Source organism: Branchiostoma belcheri, unplaced genomic scaffold (assembly GCF_001625305.1).
Source record: "Branchiostoma belcheri isolate BF01 breed outbred unplaced genomic scaffold, Haploidv18h27 scaffold43, whole genome shotgun sequence".
NCBI classification, from domain to species: Eukaryota; Metazoa; Chordata; class Leptocardii; order Amphioxiformes; family Branchiostomatidae; genus Branchiostoma; species Branchiostoma belcheri.
The window spans coordinates 517,761-542,512 of record NW_017804054.1 but is presented as its reverse complement, the minus strand read 5'-3'; the positions used below and the strand labels follow the sequence as shown (position 1 = coordinate 542,512).

The window sequence follows — 24,752 nt, the reverse complement described above, 5'->3', positions numbered from 1 at the left end:
CAGAGGTGGCTGCTTTGCCGGGAACTGTAGCGGCATGGGGAGGTTGGCAGCAACATTGGGGGCAAGAGGTTGCTGTACAGGGACATGAGATTTTCTGGAAGGTGGCCTTTGTCTGTGGGGGTCTGGGGTCTATAGGTGTTCTTGGCAATATCTGTGAAGCGACGACCAGCTAGACCTTCTTGGAACATGCTCTGGTCTCTTACCTCTTTGGACAGAGTTAAACCAGAGTCTCGGAAAATGGACTGAATGCTTGGAAGTTGGTAATGTGACTGCTGATGAACCTGGGGACTATGGGGACCGTTGAGAGGTTTTGTACTTTGGGGTCTGCTTTGAGCTTGGACATCCTGTGAGTTGACCCGAGGAAACTGAACACTAGGAACGTGCTTCTCACTGCTAATGTGGGGATTGAAGGGACTGTGTACCTGGCCATTCATAGAAGGAGGAGGAGGAGGGTTGGTCTGACGAATCTGGTTAGTTTTGTCTCCATGTGGGTAGGGTGGAGGTGGAGGTGGGGTAGGCAGTCCATACCCCATTGGGAGAACACCGGTGGGGGCAATGTGCTTTGGAGCTGACTCTTTGCCTGGTGCATACTGAAGGTGATCTCCTTGTAATGGTGTTTCCTTGCTGTTTGCATTGCTTGGAGGTAGATTGGCTTGGAAGGCCCCTTGGTAGCTTTGGGGTGTTGGAGCTGGTGTATGAGGTCCTGGTAAAGGTGTCGCTTCACGAGATGCATCTGGTGTAAGTTGCTGCTGCATCTGTATGCCATTTTGCTCAACATTGGGCCTGCTCCGCTGGAACATGTCCAAACCTGCAAACAGTTTTTCATAACGTGCATTCTCAAACGGATCTTGCCACGTCTGCGCTGAATGTGATTGGTTCACCACTTGGTTGAATGGTCCAACTGCCGGTTGGATCAACTGGAATGGATGCTGAGCGTGAAAGGGGTTGAATGGAAACCAGTGTTGTTGAAGACCGCCTAGACCATTATTCACAATCGGCCGCAGCCCAATCTCTGTTTGCCAACTGGGAATGCCAGGGTCCTTGGCAGTTTTGGGATTTCCCGAAGACTGTTGAACGGCAGCATCCCTGGGCACGTTCTCTGCCCATGCCTTCATGAAGGGGTTGTCTTCCTGTGGATGATGGTGGGCCACCTGTTTTGCAGCAGGTCCATCGCATGACGCTGAAGCAGGTCTCTTCACGGCTTCATGTCTTGCGAATGGATTAACAGCCTCCATATTTCCATGCAGCGGTTGTCTTTGAGTCATCCGGTCTGGCTCTTTCGTCGCAGGCTTCTTTGTTGTTGGAAAGAACGGCTCGTTGTGCATGGGATGAGAAAAGGGTCGAGACTTGTCCATGGCCTGGGGGTTTCCAGCTTGATTGTGGGTAAACAGTTTCCTGTTTACTGCTGGAGGATCCCTCATGGCCCCATTCACCCCCGCTGCCATCTGTTCCATACTGTGGTTGAACGCTGGTGAAGCAGTATGCTGAGATGGGTGGGGAATGATCTCAGGAACCTTTGGTTCGACCAGCTTCTCCTTCGACTTCTCAGTGGCAGGGGACTCAGTGTTGTTATTGTTATTGCTGGAAGATGCACTGTTGTCCTTCTGCTTTCTTCCCTTCTTAGGGGTCTTCGGCTTTGATGAGATGCGAATCTGGTGTGTATAGCTTGTGAGCATTTCTAGTGCCCCAGTGCGAATCTTTTCCTCCTGGCCTTCTTCACTGCCAAACTCGTCAGTTGGGGCCATCTTGTAAAGGGGCAAGACATGGAGTTGTTCATCCTCTGGTGGTGGCCCAAGTTTCCGATTTTCTGGACAAGTCAGTGTGCACACCTGTAAATGGTATAGAAACTAAGTTAATCCAACTAAATGGAGGCAAAAGTGCTGTATTTTAAATCAGGCATATTCGTGCTGTCATGAATTCATGGTGGAGGGGTCACTGAAAATTGCAAAGATAAAATGACTGCAAAGCTTCACAATTTACAATATGCACTTTAACTCTGGTATGTTTGACAACTAATCTAATTAATCATTTTACAATGAGATGGTCGTAATAACAGGGCATAGCAGTAAACACCGGACTATGAAACAAAGTAGTAAACTTACAATTGTGCTGCCATTGTTCATGTTGTGTTGATCCCGATGAGCATGGGCACAGAAGTCAACGCAGGCTGTTACACCAGAAAATGGCCTGTTGTTCTCTGGGCCGAACCCTAATCTGCAGTCAGGGGCCACTTCTGAATACTCCGTCTGCAGAACACGAAGCTTTGGTCAGTTCCTTGTCATCTCATATGTCTCATGTTTTGAAAAACAATTATTTTTATCTGTACTTATCATTTACATACAGTGCAACACACCAACTCTGTAAGCATCTTTCACAGTTTCAGTATCAATGCTTGCCACGCTCCATATCTAGTTCTACATGTTGTTTGCAGCTATTTGGCAACTTTATTTCTGCAGTAATTTGTTAAAGGTTGAAGGAAGCCTGTGGTGATGAGTGCTGTGGTGTGGAGTCACTAACCTGATTTTTGAAAGCATCCGGAGCCAGCTGCTTGTACACAGGACCAACTTCACTGGCCAGCCTCTGGAAATGGTCTTCAATGATTGCCTCCTGAAATAACAAGAAATCAGAGATGTCAGACTTCTGAGTGTACTGGAGGGTCCTTCGTGCCTTCCTGACAATATTAGAATTATTAAGTTACTATAGTTGCACTTTGGTGTGAATTATTTTAATAGTGAGTATGTTTCCACATAATTACCTCTCTTGCTTTCATTTCCTTGTTGAGATATTTCTGTAAGCAAGAGGCAGGTCTGTTAATATCATGATACATCCAATATGTTTCAATCATTCAACAGTATGTTGGCAGAAAACACCTTTCCATGTAATTGGAGGGTTTTCTTTGACAAGTTGTTTAGGTGAATTAGGAAGCACTTTGTAAGGTCATGTCTGATAGGACTCTGGGTTCCAAAGAGGTTAGTTGAACAGGGTCATCCCACAATTATAGGTTCTCCGAGAGACAGTCACAAACACACTGTGGTTTAGTCGATGCATCCTTCATATCACACCATCACCAACACATCATACATGTGACACACAGAAATAACATACACCTGTAATGAATACAGTCTAAAAGGAAGTCTTGCGTACCTCTGAGGGGTCTTCCAGTTTGAACTTCTTGGGGACCCTACTTCTGGCAAACTTGCAGCCGTTGTAGTACATGCTCCAGGAACAGCCAAATGAGAAGGATGCACCACAGTTGTTGTCATCTATTCCTTGACATGCACAGGTTTTGCTAGAAAAGAAATCACATATAATCCTTGAAATTTCAAAGTGTACATTATAAGAACTGTCACACTGTTGTTACTTAAGTTCTGGGTAAAAAAAGGATTGTTCTTTCTTCTGTCGACTGTCAAGAGTATAGTTAGTTTCCTTGATTAAAATTTTTTTTCAGTTCCTTTCTATCCTCCTTGGTCCATTTCTTCTCATTCTTACTATACTCATACTTACACCTAACTATAAAAGGTCCTGTAGTACGACATACTTTTCATTAACCCCACATGTTCTTGTGGTTGGCAGTAATGAGAATAGTTTGTCTTCTTGATTCATTTTTTTTTCGGTTTTACAACCTTTCTATTTTCCATGCAGGTCCATTTCTTACAATTCTTACACCTCAGTGCAAAGTTTATCTCTAGCCACTAGACATAAAGTACAGCTAACTAAGGTCCTGTAGTATGACATACTTTTCATTAACCCCACATCTCCTTGTGGTTGGCAGTCCAGCCTTGGAAAGTGTGCCTGACAGATAGTCGTACAGTTCGTCGGCCCTGGCTCTCTGGATGCCCTCCCATGCGACGATGCAGATGATGATGTAACTGCTGTTACAGTGGTGACCCGGCCGCTGCCGGACTAGTGTCAGCACCTTTTCCTCCTCACTACTTCTTCGTACAATCTGCACAACAGACAAAAACAAAAGATTTAACAATATCTAAGACAATTCAAACTCTACCACTGGATAAATAATGGAGATAACTTCCGGATCCGAACGTTATTCAAAGGATCTGCACACAATGACAATAGATTTAAAAAAATGAAAACCAGTATCAAAAGTGGTGATATGATCAACTTACCCATTTTGCAATGGGACATCCCTGTGAGCTCTTGCCTTCTTTTCCCGTGTAGATGATCTAAAGCAGAAGGCAAGACGTTAGCTGCCATTTCTTCAACTTACTTACTTTTAAGAGTTGCATAAAAATTAACAAACTGGTATTTAATACTCCAAATCCCATACTTTTCTCCAGACAATATTCTAAAGAAAATTCTTAAGCCTCTTCGTAATAGCGTACTGTAAGTTAAAATGATATTCTCAGCACCGATGATTCTTTTTACATGTACACATGATGAATTGCTTACCTTTTCTATCCGTAGTGCTTTTCCTGATTGGCCAAACCTATAGAAAGATCAAAACCACTGATTAAGATCGTGAAAAAAAAGAGAGATACTGGCAGCCGCTATAGTTAATTCTGCAAGATGGCAATCAATTATTGTAAGTCACAAAACTTAAAGCATCAGCATAGAATTGTAATTTGAGTGCTACAATTTGGTAGTTGACAATACGAAGAACCATTCCTGAGTTTTATAAGCGTCGGTTTATCCAATCTTGACGTCTGAATCCATTCGCAGCATTCAACCAAAATTATGGGCTACTTACGCTAAAAGCTACTTAAGACAGGATGCATCTTATTAAGACTCTGACAAGACAGCATAGCTTAATGTAATTGTAAATGCACATATTGATTGGAGGAACTGCCTGCTACTAATGCAGTCTTCACATCCATTTGTTTTATCTGTGGTCAGCTCAAATGGATTAACTCAGGGCAGAGGTCAGCCCATTTTACCTGCTTTCTGTTGCTCTACATTTGTGAAGAGTTGTTACAATCATCCCCAAGGGATGTTGGAAACAGGTGAACATGGCCAGCAAGACTCTTCTTTTTTTCCATAAGGGACTGGTCACATTTGTCATACAATCATTGTGCAATCCAAAACTGAAGGCGCACTTGAGAAGATTCAGCTTACAGAGAAGGTTGTCTTTGATCCTTGTTGGCAATTGGTTTTGTCACAGCCAGCTTAACATTTTTATGACATCAAAATCATTTGATGATCTACGACGAATGTGACCACACCATAAGATGTAAGGTTATCTTGACAAGTTGGTGACAGTGAACAGGTTACAAACAGTTATATCCTGTTACCTTCTTTCCATTAGCTCCCTGATAGCCTGTATGGAGGGTCCTGCACCGAGGTGGGTGTAGTATGGGCCCTCAGCCTTCTCACTTATGAAATCTGTTTAATGGTGCAAACAGATTATGTAAGTGTTAGTCCTCTATGTAAAGTACTGTTCAGCATATACAATGCAGCACACCATGCTCATGTAAGGGTGTTCTGCTCCAAATGTAAAAGATCTGTTTGCAAAAGGGGAAGAGGAAACAAGACAGCAAACGTTACCAGATGTCTAACCATAAACAACTCACAAGCTTTTAAATAAACAGCCTGAAGTAAGTGGAAAGCTTGCTTGTTGTACTGGAAGAAGGCATAAAATTTTTACAACAAAATTAAACTGCACTGCATGAAGTTTTTGATGACTCCCCTTTATAATTGGCCAGTTACACTGTAAGGGCTTACAATATTCATAGATATCTGGATATCTCATTGAGTACTGTCGGGTTATTCTCTTGTACATGTGATCGTGATCAGCTTATACTACTTAAAGGGAAAGATGTTTTACTGACCAACACAGTTACACGTGGGCAGCTCAAACTTGCAGTCAGACTTCACAGTGTGTGCTCCAGCTGACTTGTGAGGGGTTTTCTGAGGTGTGACAGGTGTACTCTGTGGTGTTCTGGGAGTATCTTGAGACGCCCGTGGTGTGGTTGGTGTTGATTGTGGGGTTGTCGGTGGCTGGTGGGATGGTCCTGGTTCTGATGGAGGAATGTAAGGCAGGTTGTCAAACATCTGCTGCAGTTGTCTGGTTGACATCAGTGGGTTGTCCAGAGTCTTAGTTCTACCAGCTATGCCTGATGCCGCTCCACCTTTCCCCGACTTCTCGGGTGTTCCAGGTGGAACGGACAATCCTGGCATACACGTACCAGGTGCTTCCAACAATCTGGACAACCCAGGTGCTCTGTGGGCCTCCAGTGCATCTGAAGTGCCAGATTTTCCAGGTGCGTCTGATGCAGGAAGCGTTCGTGATTTTGCAGGCATATCTGACTTTCCTGCTTTTCTGGGTGTATCCGTTTTTTCAAGCGGTATTCCAAACATTTCTACCCTTCCAGGTGTTCCCGACTTGTTCAGGGGAGCTCCATGGTCTGGGTGCACTTTGGAAATTGTTCGTGGTTTTGCGGATTCCAATGTTCCAGGCCACTCGAATGGCGGTGGAGCTTTAAGTACCTCCTGCACATGAAAGGAGCCTGACGGAGCGAAGGCTCTTGCAGCATCAGGTGTTCTATGTGGAAGTGTTGTGTTTAAAGACTGGCCTTGACTACCGTGATACAGTTGAGGACCCAGAACATCTTTAAAAGAATGAGGTGGTGCTTTCTTTTGGGTGTCTCTTGTCTCGTGAGCAGGTAGGGTTGTTTTTGCTGTTTGTGATGGCATTGCTGATAGGGAGACTGCCTGTTTATCATGCTTTTGAACCTGTTGTTGTTGAAACTCTTCCTTTTGGGCTTTTTCCGACATTCTAGATGTTAATGCGTGTAGAAGCATAATTCCTGAGGCAGCTTGCTCAACAGCATTGGGTTGCCTTCCTTCATCCATTTCTGATTGTGAGGCTGATACTGTGTGCAAGTCTGCTGCCTCCTGGACTAATGCGCCTTCAGCTGACATTTTCATAAACTTGGGGGCATGTGAATTTCTGCTTTCCTGTGGTGGGTTACTCCGAACATCAGCCAATCCACTGTGACTCATCCTCCTTTCCCCTGCATGCACCTCCTCTCTTGCATAGTTGGGACTGTGGCAGGGTTCAAAGGAGGAAGGAACAGAGTGGTTTAGCATCTTGAACTTCTTGGCAGGCTGGTTTCTCTGCAGGAGTTCTTGGTCATACTGGAATTCCCCATTGGGGTAGAAGGCTGGGTGGTGGGGTGTGAGGTGGTTTGTCTTGATTTGGTCCACGAAAGGTGACGGGAGCCCCTGTCCTGGTAACTCAGCTGTCCAGTCCTGCAGATGACACAGGAAAATGCAAGATGAGTCAGAGAGAAAGCTTAAAGGTCTTAAATAGTGAATAGGTTTCAGAGACAATTGAGAAAGCCATGCCTGTGTCAGAAAGCATACATGTAGCCTTTTTCTACAAGTGACATACATTTTTCTGCATACCTAACAATCAAAATTATCTGTATCACTTTCATAATCAATGATCTAAAAAAAAACATTAGGACAACCTGAAATCAAGGGAACTAGAATTGCATTAACAGATATGATGAAGACATACAATGTAAGATGTACGAGGCCTCATCTATGAAATTAGGTCAGGTTCTGTAGGCTATATGCACAAGTTGATCAATTTTATTGATTTGTCATCTTGGTGATGGAAACTAATGCCTAAGCACCCCATGCTCATAATTGCCAGGGAGCAAGCCATCCTTAGATATATTTCTCATAGTCTAACATAAAGGAGACTAGTATCCGTATCAATGCAGTCACATTGTCGTACAATTTTTAATTTTATGTTATTGAATTTTTGAGCCAACTGTTAAGCATTATCTATGACAGCCTTTTCCATTAAAAAACAGTCAATTTTGTACGCCATATGCACAACTATCCACCTATTCCACCCAGGATTTTGAGCTTTGGATGGTGATCTGGTCCAAATAAGATTAGATTCTGACTATGGCTATAATCCTCACCAAATCTCTACATGATTCCTACCTACAAAAGATTACAAGAAACCCAGAACAGAAATATAAAACAATATGTCCAGATGCATAATGCATGTACAAGAAAATAGTGTTGCACATACAATGTTGTTCATACAGCTGATGTCAACCCAACTGATGTCAACCAAATAAAAGGCAAACTACATGTGCAGGCACCATCCTGCTGCTGTGCTTTCAATTAGTGGCTGGTATAATGCCACCTGCAGGCCAAAGGGTTGGGACCCTAGTCTGCCCTTCCCCACCTCATTAGGGATATGTCTGCTACTGCCACACGATTATGATGAGGGCTTGCATGCTGTTTTCCACCAGGCATAGACACCAATTTCAATTCAACGTTATGTCAGTGTAGCCACCCCACTCTAAGCTTTGTCAGTGAATTATTCGTTCCTTTACGTCTAAGTAGCATGTTATTTGACATTCTGAATTCACCGTTAATCGTTACTGACAAATTGCTCGCATCACGAAGTTGAATGCCAGATTGCCCGAAAGTCATTTGGTATGTCCGTATTCACAGACTAGCCTTCCTAGACCCTAGACACCCTATGAATACAAAGGAACAATCCAATGAACTTGTTCCCAAAGCCTCATACGAGAACAATTTATTGTTAAAAGTATTGCCAGGATCCCCCCATACAGACCTTCTTATGATGGCTACTGCCTGGCTACAAGGTTACACCTACCATTGGGAATAGCATATAAATGGCAGACAGGGGCCAGACAATGTGCGCATACGTTATTATATGGAGTCCATTTCCTTTATCATATTACCTCCCCCATGGCACAAGCTCTATGGACAGTTGTGACAGTATGACTCGTTTTACAAGAACTGACAAGCAAAATCTTCTTTATTACATTACAATGAACCTGACCTATCAATAATGCCATGCCCTCATTAAAATTTACTCAAAAAATATGTTATATTCAGTATGCCAAGCTTGAAGACTGAAAGCAGGTGTTCTAAAACCTAAAATTTATGATTTGAATGAATCAAGCACATACACCTTCTATCCTTATCTAGCTGAGGAGAGACACATGTGCATAATCATTCTAAATCAAATGTCACATTGACTCAAAATTAATATAGATCACGCATAGATAGGCGCATTATTAGTGCAGTTATTGCAACAGTCAAATTCATGCAATTACTAAGTGTCTGCCAGCAAGACAAGGAAGGGGCCACAAAGAGGAAATCTGTTCCAAAATGAATTTAGGAGGGACTTAACAAAAATTCAAGATTAATCTAGTAGTCAACAATATCCCAAAAGCTTTGGTGTACCCATACAAATTTACAGAAAGAAGAGTAGAGAAAAGGGATACATATGCTCTGTATTGAAAGTTATTTGTTCAGAAATACACAGATATGGGTATTCATTATATGTAGGTCAAATTTTGTTGAAAACAAACAACATTTTTCTGTTGAAATGGGGATAAAAGACCTACAAATAAGCCCACATTTTCATATTCAGAAATACAGATATAGTGAGAGAAATCGGTGTGTTTTACCCTGTGGAGCCCCTCCTTTGATATATGTCCCCATATATAATGAGCCCTCAGGTATGAAAAATGATGTGCCCTGCTATCAGCTCCAGAGCACAACCCTCCTTGCCTTGCTGAATATGGAATATTCCCAGTTTGTGGAAAAGTCATCACAATTTTTCTCTTACGCACCTTTTCCACAAGAGTACCCCCAAAAGGGGCACACAAAGGCAGTGAAATAACTCACATGATGCAATATTTCCTTGCAGTGCATATTATTCATGCGGTCACCAATTAAACATGTTTTAGCAACATGAGTAGAATAATTTTTTTTATCAATTTCTATTGAAAAGTGTCTTTAGTAGTGTGGGTTAAGGTAGAAAACTGAAAAATGTAGAATTAGTTTGGCAGAGATCAATGTTTTTTTGCTGAAAATCCATTTATATTCACATAAATAATGCACAGGGGTCTGTCTGCATGCAATTTACTGCTCAAGACCTCTGCTCCAGGATAGCTCCCTCTGCTCCGATTTTACCCAAGATCCCAGCTAAACTTGAATGAAGAACGATATATACACGACGATGCTACTACGATGGTGCTCAGCCAGCGAACACCACGTGTCCGATCTCAACGCCACCCGCAAGAACGCTTCACTAACAGAATTTGAGCAGCGCGCCAAAAAGCCGAGGAAGGTCATAGGCTGAGTCTGACTTGGCGCGTGAAAGTGTTGGACTGCGATAAACACGTGTCCGCCGGTCTCTTAACAGCAACGGTAATTTCTCCTACGCGGTACAAAATAACAACAATCTGGCGATACAAGAAATTGGTACCTGAGCTGCTCTACAGCTCCCATCTGCACTGATACAGACAGCCTTAACAAATATTCCTAAACAACTGCTGCCTCCTGTGGTTTTAAACACAGCAAAACTATGAGGAAATATATCCAGTCTAGTACACTTAATGCCCACAGTTGTAAATGTTTGAAATTTAAATTTCAAAAGCCCAGGATGTCTTCTCCATGACACTATTCTGCTGGTAGAGCACCTTCCCTGAACAAAGAGGCATCATCATCATCTGGGTCACATGCAAATTTCATGCAGCAGAACCACCACAAAATCAGGGATGTACCTGAGAAATGTCAGCCCAGCAGACGTGTAAGGCGTGGCTCTCAGGAGGGAAGAAAGCAAGAGAGAAATAACAGCTGCTTGTGCTTGGAATCTACTGTGTTAGTCAGGTCGCCTGGCCTGCCAGCCTTTCATGGGTAGATAATGCTGATTTAATGTCACACAACCTCAAAGGAACCAATAATTGAGCCTGCAGGTCATGTGATCACAGATCGGTCCATCCTCGGCAGTGATGGGGGACAACAGGATCCTATGCCTTACGCAAGCTCCTACTTATGGAGATATATCCAAAGCACTAGAGCTATACACATGTATTATACCCTTACCATTTCAGAACTGCTCCATATATTTACATACTTTCAATTTTCATGTTAAAGGAAATCTTCTAGAGTGTCCAAATTTCATTTTGTCTGTTATAGATATAGAATGATTCAACCACAAAAAAAAATCATTTAAGACCTTAGGAGTTATCTTGCTCACACACAAAACAAATGCCAGTGGAAACAATATATTTCTTTCCTACAGTAAAACAATTCCCTTTAGAATGGAGGTACAGTTATGAAGTAAAGCTGTGTATATTACTTCTGTTACGAGACCATAATCAATACTGGCATATGTAATGTTACACGCTGATGATTTTTCTGGGACACGCCCATTTTTTTCAGGGTCTGCTATCCTTCCTCCTTTCAACTATACAATATGGTTCTAAAATCTATTTTTCCCTGAACACGTACTATTGATTTGGAAAGGACATTTCCCCTTTGTGGTAAAATAAAAACGACTTTCATAACCACACTGAATATTCGTTAGTTGCACAGATACATATATCTGGCTGACATTTTCAGCTAGCCTGAGGGCATAGCTTCAATATATGGTGAATAATAAGATAAATCTATATTAGTATAACTGTATAAGCAAAGCAAATTGCAGCCCACATCTGGATATATTGGAATGGGAAGCATTACAAAACTGGCCTACTGTTAAATTAATACAAAATCAAATTTCAGCAAATCTTAGCCCACATTAAGAAGAATAATTGTCATCTTACAATATTCTCAGCACACATCCAGATATAACGTAAAACAAAATGAATCAAGCAAAATTACTTGTCAGATGTTTCAGATAGCATCCGCTTTTTTTTCCTCAGTGAATTCAGTGACAATGAGAACTTCCTTGTACATTTCAACCACAATCAATTACATTAAATCGTGTTCCTTTTCAAAAGTGTATACAAATAAAAATCAAACTGCTTGTACTCTGGCATCTCCATAACACGATACTGGCAAGGAGTTTTTAAAAATCTATTAACCATGATATTCCCAGTTGAACAGGAATTCAGTACCGTCAAATAATTTTAAAAATATAGCCAATGCATAAGAAGAAACATGATCTGTAAGACAAGGATCGGTAGAAAAAGCATGATACAACGAGGAAGTCCGTTACTGAAACCACATGGTGAAATGTAAAAACCTCCAATGGCACAGGGCCAATGACGTCAATTACTTATTAATATCAACGGGGAAACCCCTTACTCATACCCGCTGCAACGCCATTCATTTGCGTACGGCCCTGCGGTGTGTACGAGACGGACAACCGTACCGTATCTTTGGCCGGGGCTGCCCAACAAATCGATCACAAATTGGGGCTACCGTAAGAAATGCTCATGCCCCATACTTGAAATACGCTAGAGATACAGTTGTAAGCCTGGACGATTTCAAATTCAAGCTTGTGTCTTTTCTCACCATCAGACATTGCACAACAAATGCTGTATATCAAAGGACGACTTAGAAGATTGTGAGACCCTACTAAAATACTTGTGGTAACATTTGCATATATAGCATAGTAGGAAGCATGCTTTGCAATATAGTAGTAGCAATTATTGAGTGTTACATTGTAATCAAGCTGACCCAATATATACCATATAGTATGATATGAGGTACATGAAGGCAAAACACAAATGTAAGAGACGTGTTCTCTGCAACATATTTCCTCTCCATGAGCAAAAACTGAGCATGTAACCAGCTGCCTAGCCACCATTCCTTCATCTGCATTTTTGCTCAGCACTGAACCGTTGACCCTCATCCGTCCCTTTTCTATTCATCCATTTTTAACAGCAACCCAAGCAGTAGGGAAAGGTTACACACATCTATAACATTACCTTCTAGAGCCTCAGTCTCGACATGCTGTTGTTAAACCCCTGAGATTCACTACAGTATGGTCCAGGTGAACATATCTTCGGAATCTGGCCAAGTGTGCGCGGCATACAGCAAAAATCCTTTTACCAAAAGGTTGACCCCTGGGAGAAGGATGCAGACTGGAGCCGGCTGGGAGATTTACAGGACCTTCCTGCAGCCAGGGCTGCATTTGCAGCTGGATTCACAGCTCAATTACTGATCGATAGCCAGCCCTGCAGACATTTGCAGCTCCTGCGCCTACAAAATTAGTCCAGGGGCCTGCATTAGAATCCGACTGTTGTTCTGCTTTCATGGGTAATCCTCAGCCACAAGCACAGACTGACAGTGATTAATGCCTCTACTCCAATCCACTGGGGCTTATATAGAGCAACCCTGCTGTAATGTATGCAAAATTTAAAGGCTCACTTTATATGTATCAGCCTTGCTTCCAATGGGAGGCCGCTGTTGAAATTGGCAGTATTTTATTTCTGTCAATGAGATAGGAGCAGGAGATGGTTAATCAGAAGTGGTTTAATGGCAGGAGACAAGACTGTAGCCCCATCATGAATAGTCTCACTTGATGTGAACACCTCATTGATTAGAGTGGGACACTGTGTCCACAGGGTCAGGGGGCAAAAGGTCGCGCAGTAACATCCTACATCAGCAGTTTTAACACTTTTCTTCAAAGAAATTACACCTTGTCAGGACAGCCAATTGAAATCGAGCTGACAAACTATCTCCTTTCTTTAAACTTCTGCCTGCTGTCCAACCCGGTAAACAACAGAGAATATTGGCAGTCAAATACATGTAGCTACTCTAGTGTGCTAAAGGTTAAACCATCAACCTGAAGCAATATTAGCAAAAATTCTGGCAAAAAAAGGAAAGTAAGCAGGCTGCTCAGGAAAGTAGGCAAGCTGTAAAAACAAAGACAAAACATCAGACAACAACTTGCAGGACATAAAGCCCTCCAAAAAAAGGATACATTCTTGTACCCCTCTTCATCATTTTTAATTCACATCTTTGACAACAGTAGCTAAAACAATACTCCTATGTTTACATTTGTTGCAGATGCCACTGGTGCAAGTTGGGGGCAGCAGTACAATGTGCAAGTGACCACCTCTACATGATGACCACCTGGCCAATGTTACCACTTTTTGGTGGTCCCTTTGGTCATTCTTCTCATGGACAAAAGGTAAGGTGAAACAAACTAATTATGAATTCTGTCTAAAATGACAACCTGTCCATATAGGCCAGCTTTTATCAGCCCCGAGTGGACTTCTTGGGCAGTTTTGACAGTGCTTTAAACTAGCCAACCAGAGGCCTCCTGTAACTGAATCTCCCATGCCGCTTGGTTGCTATTGAATGCCTTATGTAATGACAATAAAGTTACTGCACTGGTGGCTGTCAGGAATCTGGACTAGAGCCAGGTGACCTCACAACCGACACTTTGTTGTCCTGAGGTAAGGTTGCCTTCTGTCTGCCTATACGACTGGTGACTGCTTGGGTATTGACTCTCTGTCTGGCCAAGTTCCAGGCTTTGAGCATGCGCTTTTTGTATAGACTATGATATGCCACTGCAGTATTACTCATATTATAGTCATGCAATACAAAATATAAGGGCCTGGTCACCTTCATTGTACAATCCCAAACTGACTGAGAGCACTCTAGGGGGATAGCCGTGCACGTGTCAGCTGTCTTATTAGGGAAATGACTGTCTTAAAACAAAATCATTTGACTGCAAGTCAGTAACTTTTTGTTGTTTTTTTCCCTACATATTTCTAGCCTGCAAAGTTGTTGATATTTTCACATGAACCAGGAAATAAAAATACCTGCAAAATGTACACATGTACCGAGACAACTAAATGAAATACAGCTTTATATATTTATGAATATATATTTACAAATGTATTTGCAGACTTTTCCAGAACAGTACAATTTTGCTCATAAGTAGTACTGTAATATAAAATCTGCTACTTAGAAATAGTACCCTCTCTAGGGACCCCCTCAGTTTGTAAGCACCTGTTAACAAGCCTGCAAACTGTCATTCACACTTTACTATTACCATGACAACTCACCCCAATTAACGGCACAATGTACTTTTCCAACTACCTAATTAAAACTATGTAATACACATTGACAAAAAGAAACTGCTATGTTGCTAAATGTTTAATAAATGAAGGTCAAGCTATACCCAAGTAGACTCTCACAAGATGGAACCAGGCTTCAAGATATTTTACATTTCTGTTGTTGGCTTTTGGCTTCTTTTAGTTTGCCTAATTAAAAAAAAATTGCAGGTTGTTTATATTTTTCTGCAATGTGAAAAATCTTTCTGCAGGTGGATACTGTGGTATTTGGAGCCCTGGAAATTTTACACACTTCCATGTGTATCTAGAAGTTTAGACAGGGGCAAGCCCAACACACATCTTCTCACCAGGGCAGCTCACAATTACTGCCCCTAGGTTTGTCTACAGAATAACCGAGGGTCTGCATGGGGGATCCTGGCAGGAGGGTCTTCAATGTTTGATGGTAAATTGACTTGTTCTTGATAAAGGCCTTTGGAATGAGTTCGCTGGATTTTTCCTTTCAATATGGGATGTCTGGCAAAGCTAGTCTGCGACCAGACACAACCAAATGCTAAGTTGTGACTTTGGCAATCTGGTAATCAACTTCGTGCTACAAATGATTCATCAATAAGATTTAATGGTGAATTCAGGATAGCGAATAAGCAACCAATTACACTTAAATTTACCATAAAAGCTTAATGTTGCATTGCAGCAGTTCAGCTATGATGATTAATGGTGAATTAAAACTGCTCAGTATACCTCACGGAAAAAGGCATGCAGACCCTCAACATGAGGCAAAATGTCTGCAACAGATCAAGTCTCCTCCCTTCTGTCATATTTCCCCTGAAGCTAAACAACCCAGACAGACTGAACCAGACACTACTTTGACAATTAAAGGTCACACTTATCATCCTAATGTCTTTCCACAATTCTCCTGCTCATGACACATATACAACTGGAATCCATTTCTGTCAAAGCTTTTTCACAAAATCAAAATAGAAATCAACAATCAAAATAGAAAGTTAATGATAAGTTTAAGGTTGTTGATGCTAATGAAAGGTGTAACTACAGTATGCCACAGAAAGGCTCCCTCTGCAACTCTGTATAGGGACTCCAAAATTAGATAAAAGGACTGTACTAAAAGCCTCAGGCAATACCCAAACATGGCACACAGGTTTAGTGAAGACAGTTTTAGAAGGGAAACACGCCTACGTGTTCAGATCTGCGTAAAATTGTGACCAATGCAATATCTGCAGTAAATGGTGTTGAACCAAAAATGATAAATTTAAGATTTGTCTGAAAGTTGCAAAAGGTCCCTATTCAAGAAATTTACCTAACCCCAAGCAGAGCTTTACAGTACCTGAAATATGAGCTCACTTACAGAAACCACAAGAATCTCGCAGGTCTGCAAAACAAACCGCAAAAGTCTTTAAAGGTCACTAGGCTGACTGAAAGGAACCTTGCTTCCAACTAGCTTGCTCAGAAAAGCCTACTTTCAGTGGTATGATTTGCAACAGCCATGAACTGAACATAAATTGAACTGACCAGCCCATGGCTGGTTTGTCCAGGGAATGTGTACATAGCAGGGGCATTTGGTAACCAGACAGGCCTACCAACACAAATAAATCAGCAAGTCTGCACCAAGATGTCCTTGAAAAGTCAGCGTGGTGATAGTCTTTTCTGGCTTACTGGGAGAGCTGATCACACTTGGAAGAAGCTGTGCAAGAGTGTGTGGTAAACTGAGTCAGAAGATTTCTATTGGGGCAATTGGAGTTTTTCACACTTCTGTGCAAGATGTGTCCAAACAAAACAATGCCTGCTGTGAAGGAGTCCATAAAGCTTTGCACTCTATCTTACTGGGATATAAACTTTGTGCTGGAAGTGCTCCCTGGTCCTCATTAGATGCCAAACCAATTTCCTGCAATCCCCAATGCTTTTGTCCAGAAAAACCTGTAAGGGCCACCACCATTTTACTATTGTATCGCTATCAGAGCTCTGCAAAACAGAATTCTTCTCTTCCTGACATCCATTCTGTGGGTATGCTTGTGCCATGTCTTCAAACCCCACTATCTGTAAGACAATACAGCTGTTGCCACACCACCCTCACTATCTGAGTCCTGGAAAAGATTTTCCAGAGCCCAACAATGTTTACTGATGGTGTTTACAGTGACCACCTGCAACATTCTAAGCAGCACACTCACAAATATGTCTTGCTTCTGAATAACATTGTTCAAAACACCCTCCCTAAGGCTACAATCTACAGAATCTATGGTTTCAAGACGAAACACAAAACCAACATGGATTATGGATCTGTAACCAAGGCTTGCAAGGGACAACTGTTGCTTGAATACTGTAAAAATGTCTACCAGTGTGCTAAAAATTTACTTGCCTTTTTCTTGCAGTAGGTATTAGTTAGTCAGTCCCCTCTGGCTCTGAGAAAGGTTTTGCATTCATTGCAGTACACATTAGTTAGTCAGTCCTCTCTTGGAAAGGTTTGCACGCAACCAGACAAACGGGCAGACAAAATAATATGTGCACCAGGCTGGGGTCTCCAAAGGCCTAGTAAGGTCACAGGGTTGAGTGATTCCATTCTTTCCTAGCTGTCAATCAATGCAAATGAGCCCAGTGCAGCCCCTGGCCTGAATGGACTAGTAAACAAATGCTCACCTTCTGTTATTTCTGTCCTTAGTTTGCTTAATGTTATCAGTTACATGAACAATGGCCATGAATTACAAATACAATGAAGGTCAGTTTCCTCTGATGGCGGCCACATGAATCTGTATGGCTGGTGAGATGAAGAAAGGCTGTAGTCATGTCTAATTACTGTTCTATAGCTTGGGTTAATGGTTTGCTGTTCTCATTCATGCAGGAGCACTGGTCATCTATGACATGCAAAGATCTTTGAAGACTTGTCTCCCAAATCTACTATACAAGCTAGGCTTGTTTGCATATCATCCAAACAGTTACATTTATTCAATAGTCTGAGTTTACAAATTGTCATATTTCACATATATACTTCACATACAACGCTTCATACACCATGATGCATAGTAAGAATCCATTTAAATTTTTGTTGGATGTTGTCAACGAAAAAAAAATTCTTCATGTGACTGAAACCTGTTGGGATTTTGTTTCTAAAATTTAAAGAGGAAGAAATAAATGGGTACTATAATTGAAGTAGACATGAGACTGCCATAAGTTAGAGGTGACACGTGGAGGTTATGTTCTTATGTTGGGGGCAATATCTGATGTCCGCCCACTACGAGCTACCAATATTACAAGAGTTGACTGACAGCAGGCCCTGCCAGTCTTGGCTCCAGATGTAGAACATTTCTCGGTTATCTGATGCTCTTTCAGATTGGCATGCCTCCCCTCTTTTAGGTGTCTGTCCAGCCTCCATACCAGTGTTAACATCACAACCAGAAATACCCAGCCCACATTCAGACTGCAGGGTTCTGACCCCACCGCTGGGTAATCTCCCGTCACAACAACTCCTGTTTCCAGACTACACATATTCAGATCAGCTGCTCAAATTACCTCCAGTACATGCCTGCCTTTATGGAGAACTTACCCATAAAGTGCACCGATGAAAAGAATTGCTAACCTTACTTATAATCATAATCATTCCCCTAAAAATAGCTTTACATGCCAACTTTTAAAATCCAGAAAAAATGTCTTTTCCACAACATTGTAAGATAAGTAAACAAACATTCTCTATTTACATCCTGGAGTGAGGACGCCAGGACCCTCTCAAGTACAGGGGTTAGGGTTAACCAATTTTTGTTTACATGGTCCATTCAAGCTATGTACTACCGGTATATCTCACGTTTCTCTGTAGCTATATGTTTTCAAGCATTAAGCAGCTTAAATCCTTGAAGAGGCTTCGCTCCAATATCTACCAACATCTGCAGCCTTCCTCTGTGATGTACTTTGGCCTTTCCCTGTGAAAGCCAGCTGGATCTTTGCCCTATGACCCAGACATGACGTCACACCAATAGATCACACAGCCTGCCCAGCCCCTGCTCCTGCATAGTCATGAGCTCAGGTTATTCCAATCATAGCTGGAGGGGGGGCACATATCTTATCAAAAAAAGGCCAGTCTTTGCATAGATTTTTCAAAACACTTCACCAGTATTAGGAAAGAGTGAACAGTGAACCCTATTCATGTGTGATATAAAATCTTATCTAAAATTTAGCAGAAAGACCTAGGTATTTTTCCACAATACCTTCTAATGATATGATGGACCTTACAGAGGGAGTGAATAGCAGGCTTGTTTCTAAGTGACTTTCATAGTACCACAAGCCACAAAAAAAATGGAATACCATTCTCTTTATGACCTTAGTTCTCTGTCTCAATATCACTGCCAATTCAAGTGTGACTATGACTATCGGTAGTCTTTTCCGTTGATGTTTATATAGGCATGCTATCGGCTGCAACGCTGGCACAGTAACCAGCACAACACCACCTCTATTCCTCAGTGTCGGTCATTGCCACATAAGGAAAGGTAAGGATCCCATCCCATTTTTGAGAGTCAGTATTCACTCCTCTACTTCCACATCCAGCACCAAACTGTCATTTATACCTGGGCGCAGTGAGGAAAGTGGAGTTAAGTGCCTTTCCGAGGGACGCGACACCTAGCCAGGAATCAAAACCCGTGACTGCTTGATCCCATGCGCGCTAGCCAAACCAAACTCGACCATTGATGCCACAAGTTAGATCTGCAGATGAGGAAAGGGTGCGATTCAAGTAATCATGAAGACTTATCACTGGATAGTATTGTCCAGCAAGAGAGGTGTCAGCATTCGCACGGTCCGTAATGTCGTTGCAGCTCAGTTGACTTGATTCACACGGGGTCATTTAAGGACACTGGCACGATGCCCACAGAAAACGGGTCTGTCACATTAGCGCATCGGTTGTTATTAAGTGCGATTAAGCAGTAACAACATGCTGTCGTATCATCCAGACATTGTAAACTTTCCATTGGATTCTATGCATCTAGTAGTTCTGTGATGTTTAAGAAAAACGTATTCGCACAGATCTGCAAGCCTCTGAACATACACGTTACACAACTATGTTTTACTCAACTCAAAAAAATTTAGGATGTTTGTAAGATTTTCAGAACAACTTGTGATGCTAAAATATACATTTGGTACAACTGATACTCAAAGTATGCCTGTGAGTTGTTAATGTACCCAGTCAAAGATGACTTCAATGCATGGAGGAATGTTATAATGACATATTTGTTTGGCACGAAAATCTGTTGCGTTTCAAATTATGTTGCGCGTATGGTATCCTTGTTCCTTATAATTTCAGTACAGTCATGCTCAGGTGAAGGGAATCTCAGCATTTGCTCATTGAAAAAGTAGCAACAGTCAAACCCATTTAAGGAAAAACATTTCAATGGACGCTAAATACCTTGCATTATACAGGACCACGAGTACAATTAACAAGATGCCAAACTTTCGCCGTTCTGCATTTTATATCTTTTGCCATGCCCACTCTTGTACCGTTGTAAGCTTTGGGAAAAGATAGAACAAGCTCTGACTAAGGACACGCTGGTCCGTGTACAACAACGACACGTGGTAGTTCGTTGTTCCCTCGGTTGATGTTGTCGGAGCAGCCGAGTTGACCTACTTCATGTGAGGTCATTTGAGGACACTGGCACTTTGCCTATGGAAAAAGGATTGGCCATAATGGCGTCACTTTCGGCCAACAACCCCTTGCACTTTGTTAGCTCCTCGGCAATGGAAACAGACACGTGAGGTGCCCTTTCGACCTAAGGTTTGATACAGAGAAGTGGTGGACTGGAATCTTATACCTTATGGGATTGAACAGTCGATACCGCGGAAATTTATCAGCACGACTTAGACCGCTGTGTTAACATATGGTTGACATTGTTTACCACAGCAATGTAACGCAACTTACTGTTTGCATGTATGTATGACCCAAACTGCAATCAGGTAGACACCTGGCTACAGAGTGCAACAACAGCTAGCTTTAACTTAAGTTTCCATTCCACTTTTCATGGAAATCCTACCTTCTATATACTGCTTACAGGCCTACCGAAAGGGCACAAGTTGTCATCTTGCGAGCAACATAGACTCAGAATTCATGTCTTCTGTGGTGTTTCCCAAAGTAAAACTTAGTTTTCAAGCAAGAAGTAACAAACTAGAAAATACACGAAGTAAGCATATGACATAAAACATAACTACTTTATGGATTACCAAAATTAGATGGGATTACGACAATTATTAACATCATGCCACAATGAAATTTTGGATTAATGAAGCCATTGTGAACACAACTGAAACATCCTCATTCAACCTTCTTTCAACAGGAATTTCAAAGCTCCTCCTGCAATGTTTTCCTTCCCTTATCAGAAACCACAACCTTTGTACTGCTAAAGTAACTCGAGTGAATCTGGTTATGCTCTACTACACCAGAATAGCACAGACAGTACGCTGAGTACAGACAATATCCAGAAAGCTACCACAACTATAGTCGCAAGCATATCCTAGAATATATACCATTTCACATGATATGGTATAGTTGTGAATATGATTGGTATTTCATAGTGTTACATTGTGTAAACTTTAGATATCATTTCAAATCCTAGAGACCAATGTTTAAGTTGGTCTTGCTGATATTCTAACTGCATTTGTATTTGTTGCTATGTAGTTCTAAGCCTTAAACCTTTATGGTAGTCTTCTGAAACCTCCAGTTTGTTATTTTAGTGTCCCTCACCTGTGTTGGCCTTCCTGTAGAAGCAGAAGTCACAACACTCCCACAAAGCAATGTTTTGGACATGCTGTGCAAATATCGAACTCAAACAAAACCAAATCCCCCTCCAGGGTGTGCCACTGCACCGGTGTGTCTCATGTTTCAGGATCCACATTCATGCTTTTAAAAACGGGGCGCTCTCTTTAAATACAGGTAATCTGAGGGGGGAAATGATTCAAAGACATCTATGGGCAACGGCACATTGAATAGCATACAATTTGCAAGACTGTTGCATTCAAAGGTTGGATTTTTCAGGCCATTTTTTCTTGGACCTGCTGGCCCACATCCTAACCTAGGAAAAAAATCCCCTCATTTTGTTGAATCTTCCCCACCAAACCAACCCCACAGCACAAAACAAATATCCTGGAATTTTCAAAAACTATACAATATAGGGTTGGACAAAAGGACCAGTAAAATACTTGCCATGTATTTCTGAGAGGTGATCCTCATGCAGGGTTTTCAACATGTTCTGGTTTGATGAGCAGAGCCTCCCCCTGAAAGGCCACACTCTGCATTAATTAGGTGGGGCCTCATAAGGGGGCTGTTTACATTATCAAGCTGGCTGCTAAAGACCCACAGTTGGACAGTTGGCAGTGGTTTATGGCAGTTCACTAAAGATACTGAGATAGGAGGGGCACTACCAGTGGCCTTTCAGACAGAAATCACCTTGAACAACAGGCTTTCACGCCTGCAGTATTTGTACAACATTAGAGCCAAGACAATAATGGCCTCCCCAGGGCTTCCAAGCCCCTCACAACACAAACAATGCCTGAGCCTGGCTTCATTAGCACTTGTATGAGTGCCTGGATGTAACCATACTGCTTTTTTTTCCAACAGCCACTATCCACATGGGCAAGTGCATGTGCTATATGGCCTGCCATGGGCTCTCTAGCCCAGGGTCCCCATAAAACTCATGTTTCCATATTTGGGTGGAAATATCATTATTCCATATGTCCAATGTCCTTCTTTTCTAGCAGTAAAAGAAAGTATTTCTAAATTCCATAGTCTTGCCTGGACACAAGGAAGCCAAACCTATGGGCCTCAAAATTTGGTGGCAATTTTCCATAATTATGAAAGAATAAACATTATTCCTTGTGGAAGGTAATGCTCCATTCATTTACTTTACCAACAAAATGGTGGCACTTTTTTTTTTTCAGGCGAAGTTCGAACAAAAAACAGGTAAATTGAAAACTGCCAGGTCATTACTGTGATTACACATGTAAATGGCCAGGAAGAGGAAGCTAGTCTGATTAGTTTACCTCTGATCCAGGTCAACAACTATTATCAGCCCTGCCAAACTGGAACATGAAAATAATATGTGCCTTCTCACGGCCACTACTGATCTTTCTGTGCCGGGTTTACATACCTAGCATGGTTGCATAGTGAACCGTGTGTCCCTGCCTTGGAAGCATGGTAACGTTAACTACGATCCACCAAACAGAACAATACTTCTGCCTTAAAATGGGTAAAAAATGGCAAAGGGCTAGAATGGCTCTCATTGTGTCCACCACCCTGTTGAAAAATGACTGTTCACTAGAAAGACAAGAGCCTTTTGTCACAAAAAGTCAAACTGACCACAAAGAAAGGCTGACCTTGAAATAATTGGACTCCGCATGGACAGGAAAAAAGAAAAGAAGCTCCGGATTCACCACATGAATAAACAAGAGGGTTCTGGACGCATAAGCAAGGCTAGTATTTATACACGAATGCCGGAAGAGAAGTTATATACAACGATATGTTTGGATCTGTATACATTATACATCCTAAATAGTAGCTTGCGGGGCGTCATTGATTTCAAATTACAAGGACTAGGCAAGCTTGCAAGATTGATGAGACATGCTGGAAGTCATCAATAAACAGTGAACAATTGGACACAACTCATCCAACGGTAGAAAATATCTCAGACTTACACATGAATCATACTGTATTCATAGAGTATTGAAAAATCATGCTATATGTTATTCTTCACAATAGATCGGCCATATTCTACAATTTCTAGGGCTTAATTTCATCTTTCAGCAACCTTAAGACATCAAATATTCTACATGTTTCTGGTACATTGTTTTACACAATTCAAATTTCAGTGTGAGGGCCCACACAAAATCAAAATTACAAAGCTCCAGTGGGGCCCATTGAGAGGAAGTGGGTTCCTATATAGGACGCTTCTATACTGGTAATGTCAGTCTTCATTACTGTAGCAAATGTTGACATCTCCTAATCAGTATCTGTAGCAAATATAATGTGTGGGAACAACAATGCTGGCTTACGTACAACCACAGGCGTAGGTGGATCCAGAGGGGGGAAGCCTATGGGGTCATGATAAATTACCAGCACGGTCATAAGCAATGGGAAAACTTTGCGAATAAAGGACAAAATTATACAGCAGGACAATACCGTTTTTGTCTGAGCCTTCTTTGTCCTCTGCTCCATGCCACTGCTTGTTGTCCCAACCTGAAAAGAAAAACAGACATTTAAGACTGACGGAAAACAGAAAATTTGAGAAGCATTGTGGACACAATGCATTCTGTGCACGAGATGACCCTCTGTGGAACCATATTGCACTCTACAGCAAATATTTTTGCCACACACAAAGCAAACAAAACATTCTCGGTTACATCTTTACCATTCAGAAAAAAAATCTAACAATTTTGTTCCCTGGAACACAAAGACAATACCCACAGATCAAAATTAAAACCTCCTCTCCGGACTTCCAAGCTGCCACATGCCAGTGTCATGGGAAAATCCTTGGTGGGGCTTTAGGGGCAACCTTTCCAAGATGGCTACTGCCGGCCCCGGCACATCCCCCTGACCCTTTCTAAAGCAAACCAAAGGAACCAACGAGGGCCCCACATCACTACAAAGATGCTCAGTCCTGTACAACAGTTGGAAGGCACTAAAAATTTACCAGTTAAAAACCTACAGTTCACTCTGGCCTCATCTTCCGGCACAATGGCCCCAGCAGCTGTCCATTAATTTTCACCACTCTACTGTGCAGGCCACCATTATGTCAGCCAATACCCTCTGCAAATAGCCAAACAGAGAGCTGCTCCCTGATTGGCTGCCATTTGTATACATTCCTTTTATAGGAGTAAGGAGACCCTGCGTATCACCTAAAGCATATCCAGGAAGATGATACCATTCTGTCAGGGGGTAGATTTCGAGATAGAAAGTCCCTCTTTGAGGGATACTTTCTGTGCATTTATAGCATAGTG

At 41.9% G+C, this 24,752-nt stretch overlaps 1 protein-coding gene across 1 annotated transcript in view; it reads right to left on the bottom strand.

Annotated features, from left to right (window-relative positions):
* LOC109478275 (DNA N6-methyl adenine demethylase-like) overlaps window positions 1-24,752 on the bottom strand; it is a 36,851-nt gene that overhangs the window by 4,573 nt on the left and 7,526 nt on the right. Inside the window, 11 exon segments of the mRNA XM_019779733.1 lie at window positions 1-1,829; window positions 2,103-2,246; window positions 2,518-2,607; window positions 2,756-2,788; window positions 3,145-3,289; window positions 3,738-3,946; window positions 4,125-4,181; window positions 4,408-4,444; window positions 5,247-5,337; window positions 5,784-7,206; window positions 23,935-23,991. Of these exon segments, the coding sequence (XP_019635292.1) occupies window positions 1-1,829; window positions 2,103-2,246; window positions 2,518-2,607; window positions 2,756-2,788; window positions 3,145-3,289; window positions 3,738-3,946; window positions 4,125-4,181; window positions 4,408-4,444; window positions 5,247-5,337; window positions 5,784-7,206; window positions 23,935-23,991 (4,115 nt within the window).